The sequence below is a fragment of the Erythrolamprus reginae genome, chromosome 7 (genome assembly GCF_031021105.1).
Source record: "Erythrolamprus reginae isolate rEryReg1 chromosome 7, rEryReg1.hap1, whole genome shotgun sequence".
Taxonomy (NCBI): Eukaryota; Metazoa; Chordata; class Lepidosauria; order Squamata; family Dipsadidae; genus Erythrolamprus; species Erythrolamprus reginae.
In genome coordinates, this window is record NC_091956.1 from 32,683,756 (window position 1) to 32,699,388 (window position 15,633).

Genomic DNA, 15,633 nt, shown 5'->3' on the forward strand with positions numbered 1-15,633 from the left:
CAAGTTGCCTCTTTAAAAAGCACCTTTGGGAGAAGCAAGGGCACTAGTCACCACAGACAGATCATTTGGATCATTTTCCAGCATTGTAAAATTTCACAGCCTCCAGCACATGGTCTAACCCAGAGGTCCCCAACCGCCGGTCCGCGGACCGGGACCGGGCCGTTGGGGGTTTTCAGCCGGTCCGCGGCGGCGCTGCCCTCCCGGCAGAGAACATTATGCAGGACGGGGTGGGGCGTCGGGCGGTGACGCAGCCCTCCACACTTCTCCACAGGGTGGGGAGAATCAGGAGGCTCCTTTGGCGGCTGGGGGCTGCCTGGCTTTGTGATTTTGGCTGGGGGGGGAGTTAGGAAGGTCCTACTTCTCCCCCCCCCCCAGCCAAAAATTCAAAGCCTATCTGCTGGATACGGGCGATGAGTGGGACAGAGCGGCGCGGAAGCCTCTTGCAGCAGCTGCCACAGCCACCGGCTTCGGCGCCGTTCGTCCCGCCCATCGCCCGTATCCAGCAGAAGCTGCTGCCCGAGTGCTCTTGGCCGGCGGGATTCAAAGTGCTGGGGTGGGGGTGTCCTGACAGCCCCCCCACCCCAGTGCTTCGCCTCCCGCTGGGACACCCCCCACCCCAGCACTTTAAATCCCGCCGGCCAAGAGCACTCGGGCAGCAGCTTCTGCTGGATACGGGCGATGGGCGGGACGAACGGCGCCGAAGCCGGTGGCTGTGGCAGCTGCTGCAAGAGGCTTCCGCGCCGCTCTGTCCCACTCATCGCCCGTATCCAGCAGATAGGCTTTGAATTTTTGGCTGGGGGGGAGAAGTAGGACCTTCCTAACTCCCCCCCCCAGCCAAAATCACAAAGCCAGGCAGCCCCCAGCCGCCAAAGGAGCCTCCTGATTCTCCCGCCCTGTGGAGAAGTGTGGAGGGCTGCGTCACTAAGCTCCACCCCTCCATAACCCCACCCCCATATGACCAAAGCCCCCCCCCCCTCCTCCCACCGGGCCGTGGAAAACTCATCTAACTTAAAGCCGGTCCCTGGTGCTAAAAAGGTTGGGGACCTCTGGTCTAACCCTAACAGTGAATGATGATTGATCCCTAATCCAATTATACTGCCATTGCTCTAACAAGAAAATCATATCTGTAGTGGACCACTTTCTTGAGTCAAGGATCATCTAGGATAGGCCCAGGAACTGATATCTCACTGAGAAATAGCTATTTTTGGATGACAAAAAAAGAAAGCAACTGGTCGTTGCTATCTGGAAAGAATTTAAGCTGATATTTCATGTAACATTTTTTTAAAAAATACAAACTGGTTCAGATATAAATTAAAACTTGACTACATTCATATTCTCTATTGTGCTTTATGATGAGTTCTAAGGAACTCAAAAGCTTTCAATGATTTTATAAACATTGAATTGGACTTTTCTCTCTCTTGGGTAACAATTACTACTTTTTAAATTTAACTTGCATTGCGTGACTTTTAAAGGACTTTTGTAGTATGAAACTTATGTCAAACTGACTGTTTAAAGAGAAATTTGTAGTCATTCATTTCAATCCACCAAGTTTTTTGGATACTTAAGAATGCTTATAAATATATTTATAATAAAAACTTGTAATTATTTAAACAAGGAAGAAACTTAGTATTTTATACTATTCTTGTTCCATTTAAAGCTGCTGAGATAGCTTCAGGTTGATGAAATATTTTTCTAATATAAATTTACTAATTCCTAAAAATACACTAGGTGTGTATGGTGTGCATGTGGTGTGTATATGTGTGTGTGTGCGTCTGTATCCTACTTTCTCCTTACTATCTAATATCTTTTCATTACAAAACATGTTAACCTGTTTTACCCGTCTACCTAAACATAAGAAAGAAATCTATCCTTGCTTACCTTATTATTGCAAACATTGAGTTAAAGTTCTTGCATTCTCTGCAGTGCAGTGCTATCTTAATGAAGTGCTTAATTATCTTCATCCTTTTCAGCTGGTTGGTTTCTCGCAAAATCTCAGATGCTACCCAAAAGGTTTCTTGGTTTATTACTTCTTCAAACTTTTTTAAATTAGCACAGTTAAATTTAGATTTCAGTTTAAATAAATCGTCTATGTACTCTGTAGGTTCAATGTTGCGGAACAGTTCAAAATTACGCATTGAGAGTTGGGTAGCCACCTCTATAGTGCTGAGCTGTAGTAGAGAAATTTGACTCTCTCTTAGCAATTCCTGAGCATCTTCATCTGAACACAAAGTTTCTGTCTCCATGTTATTTTTCAGATAATACCTGGAAAATATTTTTCACATATTAATCTATCAGGTTTAAATAAATAAATAAATAAATAGCTTCCAAATGACTTTATTTACTGGAAATCAATTGTAAGCCAAAATAACATCCATTTTTTCACCTTCCACTAAGCTGTATTCTGTCAGCAAGTTTGGAGAGTTGATCTGGAAGTCTCCGCTGTTTAATGACACCCTCTGGAGTGACAGAGACCTCACATAAAGAATAAGCATCTGGGGTGGTGGTTAAAGCAAACTCACGAATAGCTTGAACAACGACTTCTTTTGCAGTTGTGTCCTTGCTTATCATAATGTAGCGACTCTGCTGATCTGCTTTAAAAACTCGTAAAACCTGATCTGGTAAATCTGTAATGAAAAGAAAAATATACTAAGACATATAATGGAATAAAATGTCATTATTTCTCAGCAAGGAGTAATATAATAATAATAGCAGTATTTTTCTTCTGATACTTTTTTCTTCATGATAAATACCTTAAATATCCTGTTTTTAGAATATTGTTTTCCTTTTTATATTAGGTATCACTTCTAAGACATAGGTAGAATGGATATCGTAAATTTGAACAACAGATCTCTCTGTAAGTTGTGCCATATATTTCCATCTATTCAATAAACAGTCAACATACAGTAGTCCTCACATAATGACTGGCAACTTCATCACAGAGATGTGATTGCTAAGTGAAACATTATATGACTAAATCTAATTTATGTTAATTCTGCTACAGTTGTTAAACAAATCATTCATAATTATTAACTACGATATCACATGACAGTGACTTGTGACTTTACTGCCAGCTTCTCCATTGACTTTGTGGGTCAGAAAACAGCTATGAGGGTCATAAATAGAAATCACTTGACCATAGTACACTGTGATTGTCCTAAGGGAGTGAATCAGATGTTGATTTATCATACCAGCTAAATGTTGTGCAATTGCAAAAATAATAGCAGATTCGAATTATTGGTTTAAAAACACATATTTTTAGAACCCCCCTTCACTGAACAAAAATAGCAAAATTAAGTTTCACCCCATTAAATAACATGCCCTATGACAATGATGGTGAACATGAAGCAAGCTCAACTTAATTTAAGGTGCACTATTTCATTTCAGTTTCTATATTCATCAACAAAATAAAACGTTGATTGTAGACAGCAATCAAATTTTGATACTCACCTGGGGTTGTGTTGAAATCTAAGATACGATGATGTGACTGCAGTAAATCAGGATTACTTGATGACAATGTCCCACTGACAGGAAGAGCAGGAGGAATGTGCTTGGTTTGCCTTAAACCTACAATGCTATCATCCTGAGATTGACCAATTCCAATATCACTATAATAACAGGAGAGAAACATAATTACAGTGCTTCCACAATTACTCTTGCATATAACGTAACACATCCTTTTTCAGTATAACTGTCAGTTATGAACTTTCTTGCTGCTCTAAACTCATTGACTCATAAAATTCATAAATGTAAGCTTAACTTTGAAAAGCCAACCATAATAATAAACTAAAATATATTCACTAATCTAATAACAGATGAAGTGACATTAATATATCTAGATACGGAAAAGATCAAAATTTGCTGTAGCACCTATGGCAGGAACAAAAATGTGTTCACGAATGGAATAGTATTTTAAAACTACAGGAGAATAAATGCTGTTATATTTAATTTTCACTATATATTTCCTACTACCAGGTATAGACTTACATAAGTAATTAGCTTCAGTTCCCAAAATATTCAAGCGTACATAATAAAAAGTTTCCTACATCTTTACAGTGTAACAATTATTTAATCTTTCTGATATAAATGCACCATAAGTGCACCATAAGTGCACTAGCGTGCCTACCATACCCTGTCCTAATTTTTCTCTCTTACTAGTATCATGTATATAAACATTGTTATATCTTTGTGTACTACCAATATGTACTTGACAAAATAAATAAATCAGACTGTAATTATCAGAATACTGAAATAATACTCACAGAGCCTTCATTTAATTTGAGAATAAAGTAAAGAAGTAAAAGGCCAGTGCTATTCAACACAAATGGTTTTTTAAACAATTAAGTTTCTGACATACTTGAATAAATAATATTATTGCACTACATATTTAGTTTTGAATAAACAATATTAATTCATGAAGGTTACACTGCTAATTCTATTTTAGGTAAGCATGAATACCTAAATCCTTCAACTGGGTGATACCAAGAGTTTGTTATAAAACGGTTTGGATGTTCAAATAATTAAAATAAATAAATCAATACCTGAAATAAATCAAAGTAATTTCGTTGTTTGTGCAAAGTTATGATAGCCTCCAAAAGAGTGTGTTATGGCTTGTAAAGCATTTCTAGCTGTTATAGAACATTATGCAGGCCGTCCCACAGTCACATGACTATATTTCAGGTACATGGCAATTGTCTGATATTTACGACCAGTTTCATTGTTGCGCAGCTGCAATTTGCAATGCTGTTTGCTGATTCCTGATATATCTGCAGTACCTGCAATGGTTTATGCTAGAGCAGGGGTGGGCAATTAATTTTGCCATTGGGATGCATGAGAAATTGGGATGGTTTTAGAGGGCCGGACTAATATAATTAACTCAGTTCTACCCAATACTACTGTATTGTTTGAATGTATGTTGAGAGAAAAATTTTAAAAAAATGACTCCCCATCCCCAAAAGTTCTTCCTTGCCCCATACTTCCATTCATTTCATTCTTCCTCCTTCCTTCCTTTCTCCCTCTATTTTTCCTTCCTTCCTTACTTACTTTTTCCCTCCATTTCTCCTTCCTTCTTTCCTTCCTCCATTTCTCCTTCCTCCCTCCCTCCCTCCTTCCATTTCTCCTTCCTTCCTTCCTTCCTCTCTCCATTTCTGCTTCCTTCCTTCCTCCCTCCATTTTCCCTCCCTCCCTCCCTCCCTCCCTCCCTTCCTTCTCCAGATGGAGAGAAGCTTCTGTCTCTCTGATTTTCTCTGCCTTTTATTTCTGTTTTGGGGCAGTTCTTTACTTCTCTTTCAAAACATTCCTTTCAGGTGCCTCTCTTCAACTGACCTACATTATCAGTTGAAAAAACATAGTGGAGGCTTTGCCTGAAAGTAGCTATGGATTCCTTTTCTTCCTCCTCCTCCCTTTTCCCCCCCTGAGAGGTGAGGTGGGGGGTTTGCTTTAAATTTCTTGGAAAGGCCAAGGGAAACCAATGAACAATAAAAAATGAGCATTTACTGGACTTTTGCAAAAGGGCATGGAAAGAGAACTTCTCCTCCCTCCCTTCCTTCCTTCCTCCCTCCATTTCTCCTCCCTCCCTCCTTCCCTCCCTCCTTCCTTCCTTCTTTCCTCCCTCCGTCCCTCCCTCCCTCCTTCTTTCTTTCCTTCCTTCATTTATCCTTCCTTCTTTCTTTCCTTCCTCTCCACTTCTCTTTCCCTCCTTCTCTTTCCTTTTTCTTTCTTTCTTTCTTTCTTTCCTTCCTTCCTTCCTCCCTCTCTCACAAAAACTGCTGCACCCCATCATGCGCCTTGGTGGGGGTGGGAGAGGCTCCACTGCGAAATGCCCAAAGAAGGTTAAATCAATTTACGGGAAAGGTGGAGAGGTGAGGCGAGAGCTCTGGTGTAAGCAGCACCATCAGCCGAGCAACAGGCATGGCACGCAGCCAGAGTGCTGCTTCTGCGTGCAGGTGGCAAGGCCGTCTGACTCTACCGCACGGCGTTTGAAAACGCTGCCCGGTGTTTGTCTTTTGCCTGTGTGCGTGCGCGCAGGTTGGACCGACCTCTGCGGGCCGGTCACAGACAGCGGGCAGGCTGCCCTTTGCCCAGGTCTGTGCTAGAGGTTTTCAGACTGTGAAAGTTGTTCTTTAAAATAAAACTAAATCATATTAAAACAGAATCCTGATCAAGATACAAGCCCTAGTGGGGGGGGGAAATGGCTCATATTTTTTATTTCCCAAATTCTCTCATGGAATCCCATCAAGTTCACATGGAACCTAAGGCTTCTGTTGATGATTTTAAAAATCCTGCTTTATATTAAAACTTGTTTGGACCTTGGCAGTGCCCAGGAATAGTACTGTAACTTGTAACATCTTGAAATACATCCTCCATATTGTAGATGAAGTGAAAGCTGCTATGTCACAGAAGATTTAGAACTGGAAATATTTATTATACTACATTTAGCATATGGGTTATACTAACTGAATGGGAAAAATTGTCTTCTCATCCTCAATAATTAATTGCAATTTCCCATCAAAATGCATAGAAGAAAAGATGAAGTTTAATTTCTTTCTTTAAAAAACAATCAGCACCACCTATAGAATGCACTTATAGAATGCATCAAAGATATTATGGCTAACAAACCAGTTCTGGAACTTAATACAAAGCACAGATCAAGATGCCTTGATGGACTCTCTGTGTATGTACTTTGACATTTCTTACAATTAATTCAATTGTCAAAACATAATCTCGGAATCTTTCTCTACCCTACAAAATTTTATTTCACTTAACTGTATTCTTCTATTCCAGATCTATATTCAAGTAAACAAAATGATCAATTATGCCTACTTTTGTTCTATTGTAACACTAAGAAAAATAGAAATAATATTTCATTTGTTATTCCATAAGCATATTTTGAAAATTTTCCCCTGGTTTAATACACCTATGCTTTTTGTTTATAACCATTTGTCAATGTTTAAAAATGCATGGGTGACATATCTAAGCTAATATAGTATAGAATGAAAGCATATTGTTCTTCTAGGTATCACACTCACTTGTATGGTTTCTGAGGCAGGATACTAATGCGGGTTTTATCCAGTATTTTCTTTAACTTGTTTCTTCCCCCAACAGTGTTTGCTTTGCTTTTCTTTGTTACTTTTTCAAGGCCCATCACTTGTTCCACATCAACTGCAAGATCTGGGATGGAGTAACGGCTTGCTTTTTTAATATCACCAATTTTAGGAAGATGAGGAGCACCATTTCTTTTGTCCTCAGACAATCTTGCTAGAAGTTCTTTAAAAACTGCATAGAAAGAAAAAGAAAGCATGTAGGGAAAAATAGCCCCCACCTTGATATATATTTTTCAAGTTCCAATAAATATAAAATTTCAGTCTAGTTCCACCAATCCATTTTATAGACAGAACTGTGTCTTCAAGACATACAAATGTCTTAATGTACAATCAGATTTGTACACATTCATTAAATGATTTGCATTTGATTTTACATTTTACGCCATAATTTTTAAGCAAATCACTACTAGTGTTAAGTGAATCATGTGATCATTTAGGAATTTACCATATATACTCGAGTATAAGCCGAGTTTTTCAGCCCAAAAAATGGGCTGAAAAACACAGCCTCGGCTTATACTCGGGTCATTGACAAAGTCACCACACGAGGGCGCCATTGCTTGAGCCAGAGCGAGGAGGCACCAGCTTTTGTCCCCTCTGGCACGCCGTAGTTCCTCTCCCTGCCTCAAGCAAATGAGGCAGCCATTTGCTCCAACCGAGAGGGGGGAAAAGCAATGGTGAGTAACTATTCTTTGCTCTCTCTGCATTGTCCTTAGTCGGATTAAAAAGGCCCCCTGCTGTCAGATTCTCCTCCCCCTCCTTTGAAAGGATTTAAACTGTTTAAAAAATGGTATTTTGTGGTAGTTGCTGTCCTTGCTTGGATAGGATCTAATAATGTGTTATGAGGCAGAGCTAGACAGGAATTCTTTTTCTATCTGTCTATCTTTCTATCTATCTATTTTTCTATCTATCTATTTTTCTATCTATCTATCTATCTATCTATCTATCTGTATCTATTTCTATCTATCTATCTATCTATTTTTCTATCTGTCTGTCTGTCTATCTATCTATCTATCATCTATCTATCTATCTGTATCTATTTCTATCTATCTATTTTTCTATCTTTCTATCTATCTATTTTTCTATCTATCTATTTTTCTATCTATCTATCTATCTATCTATCTATCTATCTGTATCTATTTCTATCTATCTATCTATCTATCTATTTTTCTATCTGTCTGTGTGTCTGTCTATATATCTTTCTATCTATATCTATCTATCTATCTATCTATCTATCTATCTATCTGTATCTATTTCTATCTATCTATCTATCTATTTTTCTGTCTGTCTGTCTGTCTATCTATCTTTCTATCTATATCTATCTATCTATCTATCTATCTATCTATCTATCTATCTATCTATCTATCTATCTATCTATTTGGTTTTCTATGCTGATAACCTCACAGTAGCTAATGCTGAAGCTCTTCTTTGGATACACTTATTTATTTGTTTGTTTGTTTGTTTGTTTGTTTGTTTAATTGGATTTGTATGCAATCCCTCTCCAAGGACTCAGGGTGGCTCACAGCATATATAAAAACAAAACAATAATGTAAATCCAATTAATGATGAGAAGGAATCCAGTTTTGAAGGATTTTAACTGTTAGGTTTTAGCTTTGTTCCTGATCAAGCTACTTTTTTTACTTTTTAATTTATTGTTAATATTGTTAATTTGTTTACCCTCTTTTAAATTTACAGAGCTAGTTTACTGGTTTTCTTTAAAATAAATATTCTAAAACATGTCTCAATTAATGTAATTTTATTGTTTTCCATTTTTATAAGTTACCAGTAGCCACTGCATTTTCTAACCTCGGCTTATACTCGGGTCAATACGTTTTCCCAGTTTTTGTGGCAAAAATTGGTGCCTCGGCTTATACTCGGGTCGGCTTATACTCGAGTATATACGGTAGTTTCTACCACTGACTTTGCTGCCAGAACCCCTCTGGGAAGGTCTGTGATGTGAAGTCTGGATTCCCAGGAGCGAAGAAATGCAATCCAAAGGATCAAAAAACAGTGAAGTTTAGAGTTTAGACAGCTTGCTCCTAGTAGTTTTCAGAATATGATTAGTGGTGCAAATAGTCTGCCTTACTTTGGCAAGATTTCTGGCTATAGATCAGAAACAATAAAGGAAACTGCTTTAAGAACTTCTTAATTCTTCAAATTTTCTTTCTTAATTTTTGAAACCTAACATCTTGATTGCTTTTCTTGGTCTCTCAGCAGCTTTCAAATACCATTAACCATGGTGTCCTTTGGGGCTGACTTCGGGAGTTTTATTCTGGTTCACTTCTTTCCTTCAAGACCAGTTCTTATTAGTGTTAGTAGGGAATGAGAGATCTGGCTCATAGCTCCTCCTCTGTGGGGTACTGCAGGGCCCAATGTTCACTCCTTTTTAACATCTACATGAAACTGCTGGGTGAGAATATCCAACACCATGGGAGGAGATATCATCAGTATGCTGATGATACACAGCTTTACCTTTCCATCCCAGTGAGGCAAATGATGATGTGGCTGCCCTTTCTCTGTACACGGAGGTCTGGATAGGGGACAACAGCTTCAGCTGAACCCTGGCAAGATAGAGTGGCTGTGGGTACAAGAGACCTCAGGATCCAGTTGTTTATCATCTTTAATTCTGGATAGGTTTGCAGTACCATAGATAGACCCATCACACAATCTGGTGGTTCTTCTGGTCTTGTGTCTCCTGCTCTAAGAGGAAGTGGCAGTCGTTGCTAGAAGGGCCTTTGTATAACTTTGTCATGTACACCACCCTCCGATCTAGATCATGAGGCCCTGCAGATAATTACTCATGTCCTAGTCATCTCTTGGATTACTATAATGTGCTCTACTTGGAGCTAGCCTTGAGAAGAATTTGCAAGCTACAGCTCTGTGTAACTTCAGGGTCCTCTTAAGACTCATGGCTCCTACTAAAGAGCAGGAGGAAGCTGTGGCACCTTTATGCAACTCTTCATTGTGCATCAATTATGCCCTTTTCTGGACAGGAAAGCTCTCCATTTTGTCACTCATGCCCTAGTCACCTTGCAATTGGATTATTGCAATGTGCTCCACGTGGGGCTACCCTTCAAAAGTATACGGAGTCCGGCGAGGTCTAGGAAGGCAACCTTCTCTGCTTCTGCACCATATCCTTTCCTCAAAAGTAAGGCAGGCCCCATTGCCTTATTAACCAATATTAAATAACCACCTTTGAATTATTTTTATTTCTTTGAAATTTTACAATGTTATAATCTTTTCTTTTTAATTTTTAACCTTAATCTCAATATTTTTGTAAATTTTATATGTTGTTTCATGTGTTAATCATATTATATATATCCCAAAGCCCCTCATTGAAATGTAAATAGCAAAACATATACCATTGCCATTTTGTTGACTTTTAAGGTGATATGCTATGGCAATAAATAATGTAGTTATCAGGCATTTCCAATTTGCTTTCATGCATTGCTCAAGCCCCTAATTTTTCTGGTGGGCTCAAGCTTAACTCAGCCTTCCATCCTTCTGAAGTCAGGGAAATGGGGACCCAGATTTTGGTGGCAATATGAAAATGTAAAGTGCCCAGAAAATCTTGTAAAGCACTATGGGATGATATAGACGTTTAACTGTTCTTGCTATTGATATGAAGAATGCACTGGTGGGATTCTGAACCGATAGCAACCCACTGTTGACATCACGATGGCATCACAGACAATGTTCCCTCTACCCTGTGCAACGTGCTGTTGCACAGGCAAATCCCAAAGATGGCACACACTGTTTTCCAAGCCCCTCCGCCCTTCCCAAGCTCTCAGCGGGAGAGAAACCCCCAGCTTCTCTGGCTCTGTCTGGAAAAGATTGGGGTGGGGGACTGATGGAGACCAGCTCCCTCGTGCTGATCAAGGCTGCCCCACCGGCTTTCTCGAGCGCCGAGGGATGCACTTCCGCTTCCCCTCTGCTGCTGCCACGCGCCCTGTGTCACTTGCCCAGTGACAGGCTTTTCTTGCGGGGTCCCTGCTGGCACCGCCCCCAGTTTGGATGGGGGAGGCTAGTCGCCACAGCCATCTGAAATGGGGGTGCTGCTGGCAGGGATCCCATGAGAAACGCCTGCTGCTGGGCAAGTGATACGGGGCGCACGGTGGCAGCTGAGGAAGTGGAAGAGCGTCCCTCAGCACTCTGTATCCAGATGTTCAAGAAAGCCCACGGGGCGGCCTTGATCAGCCTGAGGGGGCTCGCTCCATCAGCCCCCACCCCAATCCTGCAGCCCGAGAGAAAGCAAAAGGGAGATGAAAGTGGGAGAAAAAAAATGAAGGTGAGAGAAATAATAAAAATAATAAATAATAATTGCCCACCCACTGAAGTTCAGCCGAGTCTCCTCCCCAACGTGGCGCTGGGCCAGGAGTGGGGTCTTGGAGGAGGGGGCTCTGGAAAGGGGCTCCCCCCAGCTGGCCCTCCTTCAACCCTCCCCTCAGGCCAGGAAGGGGCTGGCAGCCCCGAGGCCCCCTCCGTAGCCGCTCTCCGCCTTTGCTGCCTCTGCATTGAAACGGGAAAGGTGCTTATTCAGGCAGTTCCAGTGCTACGTGGAGTGCAGGAGGCCCTGCGGGGGCCTCCAGAGTCTCCCGTTTGCTTTCACTAATGCTGCCTACCAGGTCCGGGGCCACTCTCACATTTCAATGACCCGGTAGTGAAGATGGGGCTCCGCAGAGCGTCTGCTAAACTTTCTTCTCCCGAACCCCTTTTCTCACTTTTAAAAAGGATGGCTTTTACGGGATTCGTTTACTGGCGGTTACTGTTAAAAGTGACACATTTTCTACTCCAGATTGTTCAATGGTATGTTAACTTGATAAGTTTAGGGGAAAGGAAGGAGGGAGGAAGAGAGAGAGAGAAGAAGGGAAGGAGAGAGAGAGAGAAAGAGAAAGAAAGAAAGAGAGAGAGAAAGAAAGCAAGAGAGAGAGAAAGAATGAGAGCGAGAGAAAGAAAGCAAGAGAGAAAAGGAGAGGAAGGGAGAGAGAGAGAGAGAAAGATAGCAAAAAGGGGGAGAAAAAAGAGAAATGAGAAAATGATTGAGGCAGAGAATGAGAGGAAAGAGAGAGAAACAAAAGAGAGAGAGAAGTGACTCTTGATTTAAAGCATATGGTAAAAAGCACCCAAATAATAACAGAGAAAAAGAAACCAGCCCTCACCTGTTTTTGGAAATGGTTCAAGAGTTCACACATACACACACATACACAAGGGGAAGAGGAGACAGGGATGGAAAGAGAGAAGTGAGAGTGGGAAGGAATGAGACAAAAAGGGAGGAAGAGGGAGAAATGAGAAACAAATGAGAGAGAAAAGGGGGAGAGACAGGAGAAGTACCCAGAAATGAGAACAGTGGTAGAAATTTGAGGAGGGATGATTGATTATTAAATATGGATTGACTATGGAATATTGGTAAAAGAGTCTTCGGAGAGGGGCGGCATTCAAATCTAATTAATAATAATAATAATAATAATAATAATAATAATAATAATAATGTTTAATATTAGGGTGTATTAATTTGTAAAATTGGATTAGAATTTTAGAACTACAGTGGTACCTCGAGATACGAGTTTAATTCGTTCCGGACCTGGGCTCTTAAGTCGAGCAGCTCTTATCTCGAACGACTTTTCCCCATAGGAATTAATGTAAATAATTTTAATTGGTTCCAGCCCTCAAAAAACTCACAAAGTTAGTCTAAATTATGCAGAAAGACATGTTTTTAATGAAGAAATGTACATGTACATATAAATGAATAATGAAGTTTCTTTCACTTAACTTGTAAACTTTCTTAAACTTTTAAATTTACATATGTTCAACTTCTCTGCCACCCAATCCTGTAGGACAGAGGTCCCCAACCCTTTTTGCACCAGGGACCGGCTTTAAGCGATCAAGAGAGGAATGGGTGAATGAATGGACGGAGGGTGGGAAGGAAGGAAGGAAAGAGGGAAGGGACAGGAACAGAGGAAGGAAGCAAGGAAACTTATGAAAGGGGAGAGTAAGAGAGGAATGAGTGAAGGGAGGGAGGGAGGGAAGAAGGTGGGAAGGAGAAAGAAAAGAAGAAATAGAGGAAGGGAAGGTAAAAGAGAGAAAGAAAAAGAGCAAGAAAGAAAGAAAGAAAGAAAGAAAGAAAGAAAGAAAGAAAGAAAGGGGGAAGGGACAGGAACAGAGGAAGGAAGCAAGGAAACTTATGAAAGGGGAGAGTAAGAGAGGAATGAGTGAAGGGAGGGAGGGAGGGAAGAAGGTGGGAAGGAGAAAGAAAAGAAGAAATAGAGGAAGGGAAGGTAAAAGAGAGAAAGAAAAAGAGCAAGAAAGAAAGCTGCAAGCACCCCCCGAGCCCCCCAGGCCGGCTGCAACCTTTTAAAACACGCGCGCCGCTTCGCAGCTGTCTCCTGAAGCCGAACGCGGAAGTTAGCGTTTGGCTTCAGGAGACAGCTCCTTGGCGCTTGTATCTCGAATTTGGGCTTGTAAGTAGAACAAAAATATATCTCCCCTCCCAGCTCTTATCTCGAGTTGCTCTTAAGTAGAGCAGCTCTTATGTCGGGGTTTCACTGTATATAGAATTACATAGGTAAAATTAATGGAAGATACATATGATAAATAAGGGGTTTATGATATGTACTTTATGATTTTATGAGTTTGCATTATGAATTTAAAATATACTTGGAAATGTAGAAGATTGATGTACTGTAAGTTAATAATAGTAAATGCTAAGTGCCTGAAAAATAATTGAGCTTGGAAATATTGAATGCAATTATAGAAAAGTAAATATGGAAATATATTTGTTCAGATAGATTTTCATAGTATTATTAGATTATCATAAATATTTAAGAAATGAAGATTTAAGAAATGAAGATTTTAAAGCATGGATTTATTAATTATTTGTGTTGTTTTAGTTTTAATAGTAATAGATTTGGGTTTTGTTTTATCATTAATTTCATTTAATAAAAAAGAAGGGAAAACTTTTTTCCTATTAATTAGGAAAAAGTTGTAAAAGGGTTTTTTGTTTCTTTTAAGAAGAATGTATAAGAAGGAGGAGTAGGCATGATGACCTATCTGGATTTATTAGAGGAAAATGATATTAACTGAAATATAAAATAACAGAATAACATAGTGGGAAAGGACCCTATTCTGCCCCAGCACCGAGCCCCAAATAATTACGCAATACTTTGTCTTGGGTGACATCTGTGAAAAAAAATCAGGCACTCAAGCATGAAAATTTATTTGTTTGTTTGTTTGTTTTGACTTCTACGCCACCCAGTCCCAAAGGGACTGTCGCTCAGACACTATACTTTTCCACCCACACCGAAAAAAAAATTAGAGAGAACATTGATCACAGATCCAGTTTGGTTGATGTGGGTCCGTGAGTGCTGCTATCTTTCGGGGGGGGATTTTTTCCTGAATTTTTTAAAGTTTGGAAGTTTTTCCCTCTGCTGCTGCTTGAAAAAGGGCCATCCTGCCCACCCCCGGGTTTATACTTACGTTTATTCTTTCACCCAAATCACAGCTGATCAGCTCCTGAGCTGAGTTTTGGACTGATTATAGCTATTGAGCATGTGCGGAAGCAAAATTGCACGAGGGGACACATGTGCACAAAATGTCATGATGCAAACTGGTGGTGAAGGTAAGTGGAACCCACCCCTGGATTCAACTGGTATAATAACTGGTTTGCTGACTGCGCGCTTCGTTCCACACATGTATATTGCATTTGAAAACAGCTCTAAAACTTACATTATACTGCAATCCTAGTGAGAAAAACAGCTGAGGCACAGTAATCCGCTCTACCGCGCCTATCAGCTGGGATTCAAACAAAGGAAATATAGGTCAGCATAATGCAGGGGCAGGCAGGCGGGCCTTCTTGATTGTCAGAGAAAACTGGTTCGCTCTCAGCTGATTGTAGAGCTAGGGGTTTGCCCAAACCAGTCTGAAGCAGTAGAATCTCACCCTTGGAAAAATGGGGATTTTGTCCGGCTGTTAACAATACAGTGGTACCTCGACATACGAGTTTAATTCGTGCCAGAGCTGACCTCGTATGTCAATCATCTCATATCTCGAACAAATGCATTTAGATTTGGCTATTCACACGGAGATAACTGGAAAAAATGGAATTCTTGCACCACCTAGTGGACACTCGGCTCATATCCCAAATTTGAGCTTGGGTGTCGAACAGAAATTTTAATCGCGTCGCAGTTCGTAACTTGAAATACTCGCATGTGGAGCAGCTCTTATCTAGAGGTACTACTGTACTTGTGTTGCAAAGTGTACCAATTCAGCCAGGTTATTAATTTGATCAATTCATATGTAGTTGATGGTATACAGACAAATTAACTAATTAAATATTGTTAAATAAATTTGTATTCTGTGAGCCGCCCCGAGTCTTTGGAGAAGGGCGGCATACAAATCTAATAAATCATCATCATCATCATCATCACATTTTAACATACCTTATTTGAATAAAAATAGATTTAGATTTAGATTGATTGGATTTATATGCCACCCCTCTCCGCAGACTCGGGGCGGCTCACAACAATGGTAAAAAACAGTA

General features: G+C 40.2%; 1 protein-coding gene across 6 annotated transcripts in view; it reads right to left on the reverse strand.

Moving 5' to 3' along the window:
• Positions 1 to 15,633, reverse strand: part of RAPGEF2 (Rap guanine nucleotide exchange factor 2) — a 245,238-nt gene that overhangs the window by 19,974 nt on the left and 209,631 nt on the right. For all 6 annotated transcript variants that reach the window (XM_070757287.1, XM_070757283.1, XM_070757284.1 and 3 more), the window contains 4 exons: positions 7,026 to 7,272; positions 3,448 to 3,605; positions 2,384 to 2,624; positions 1,879 to 2,262 (listed from right to left, as the gene is read on the reverse strand). In XM_070757287.1, coding sequence (XP_070613388.1) covers positions 1,879 to 2,262; positions 2,384 to 2,624; positions 3,448 to 3,605; positions 7,026 to 7,272 — 1,030 coding nt within the window. The remainder of the gene's footprint in view (positions 1 to 1,878; positions 2,263 to 2,383; positions 2,625 to 3,447; positions 3,606 to 7,025; positions 7,273 to 15,633) is intronic.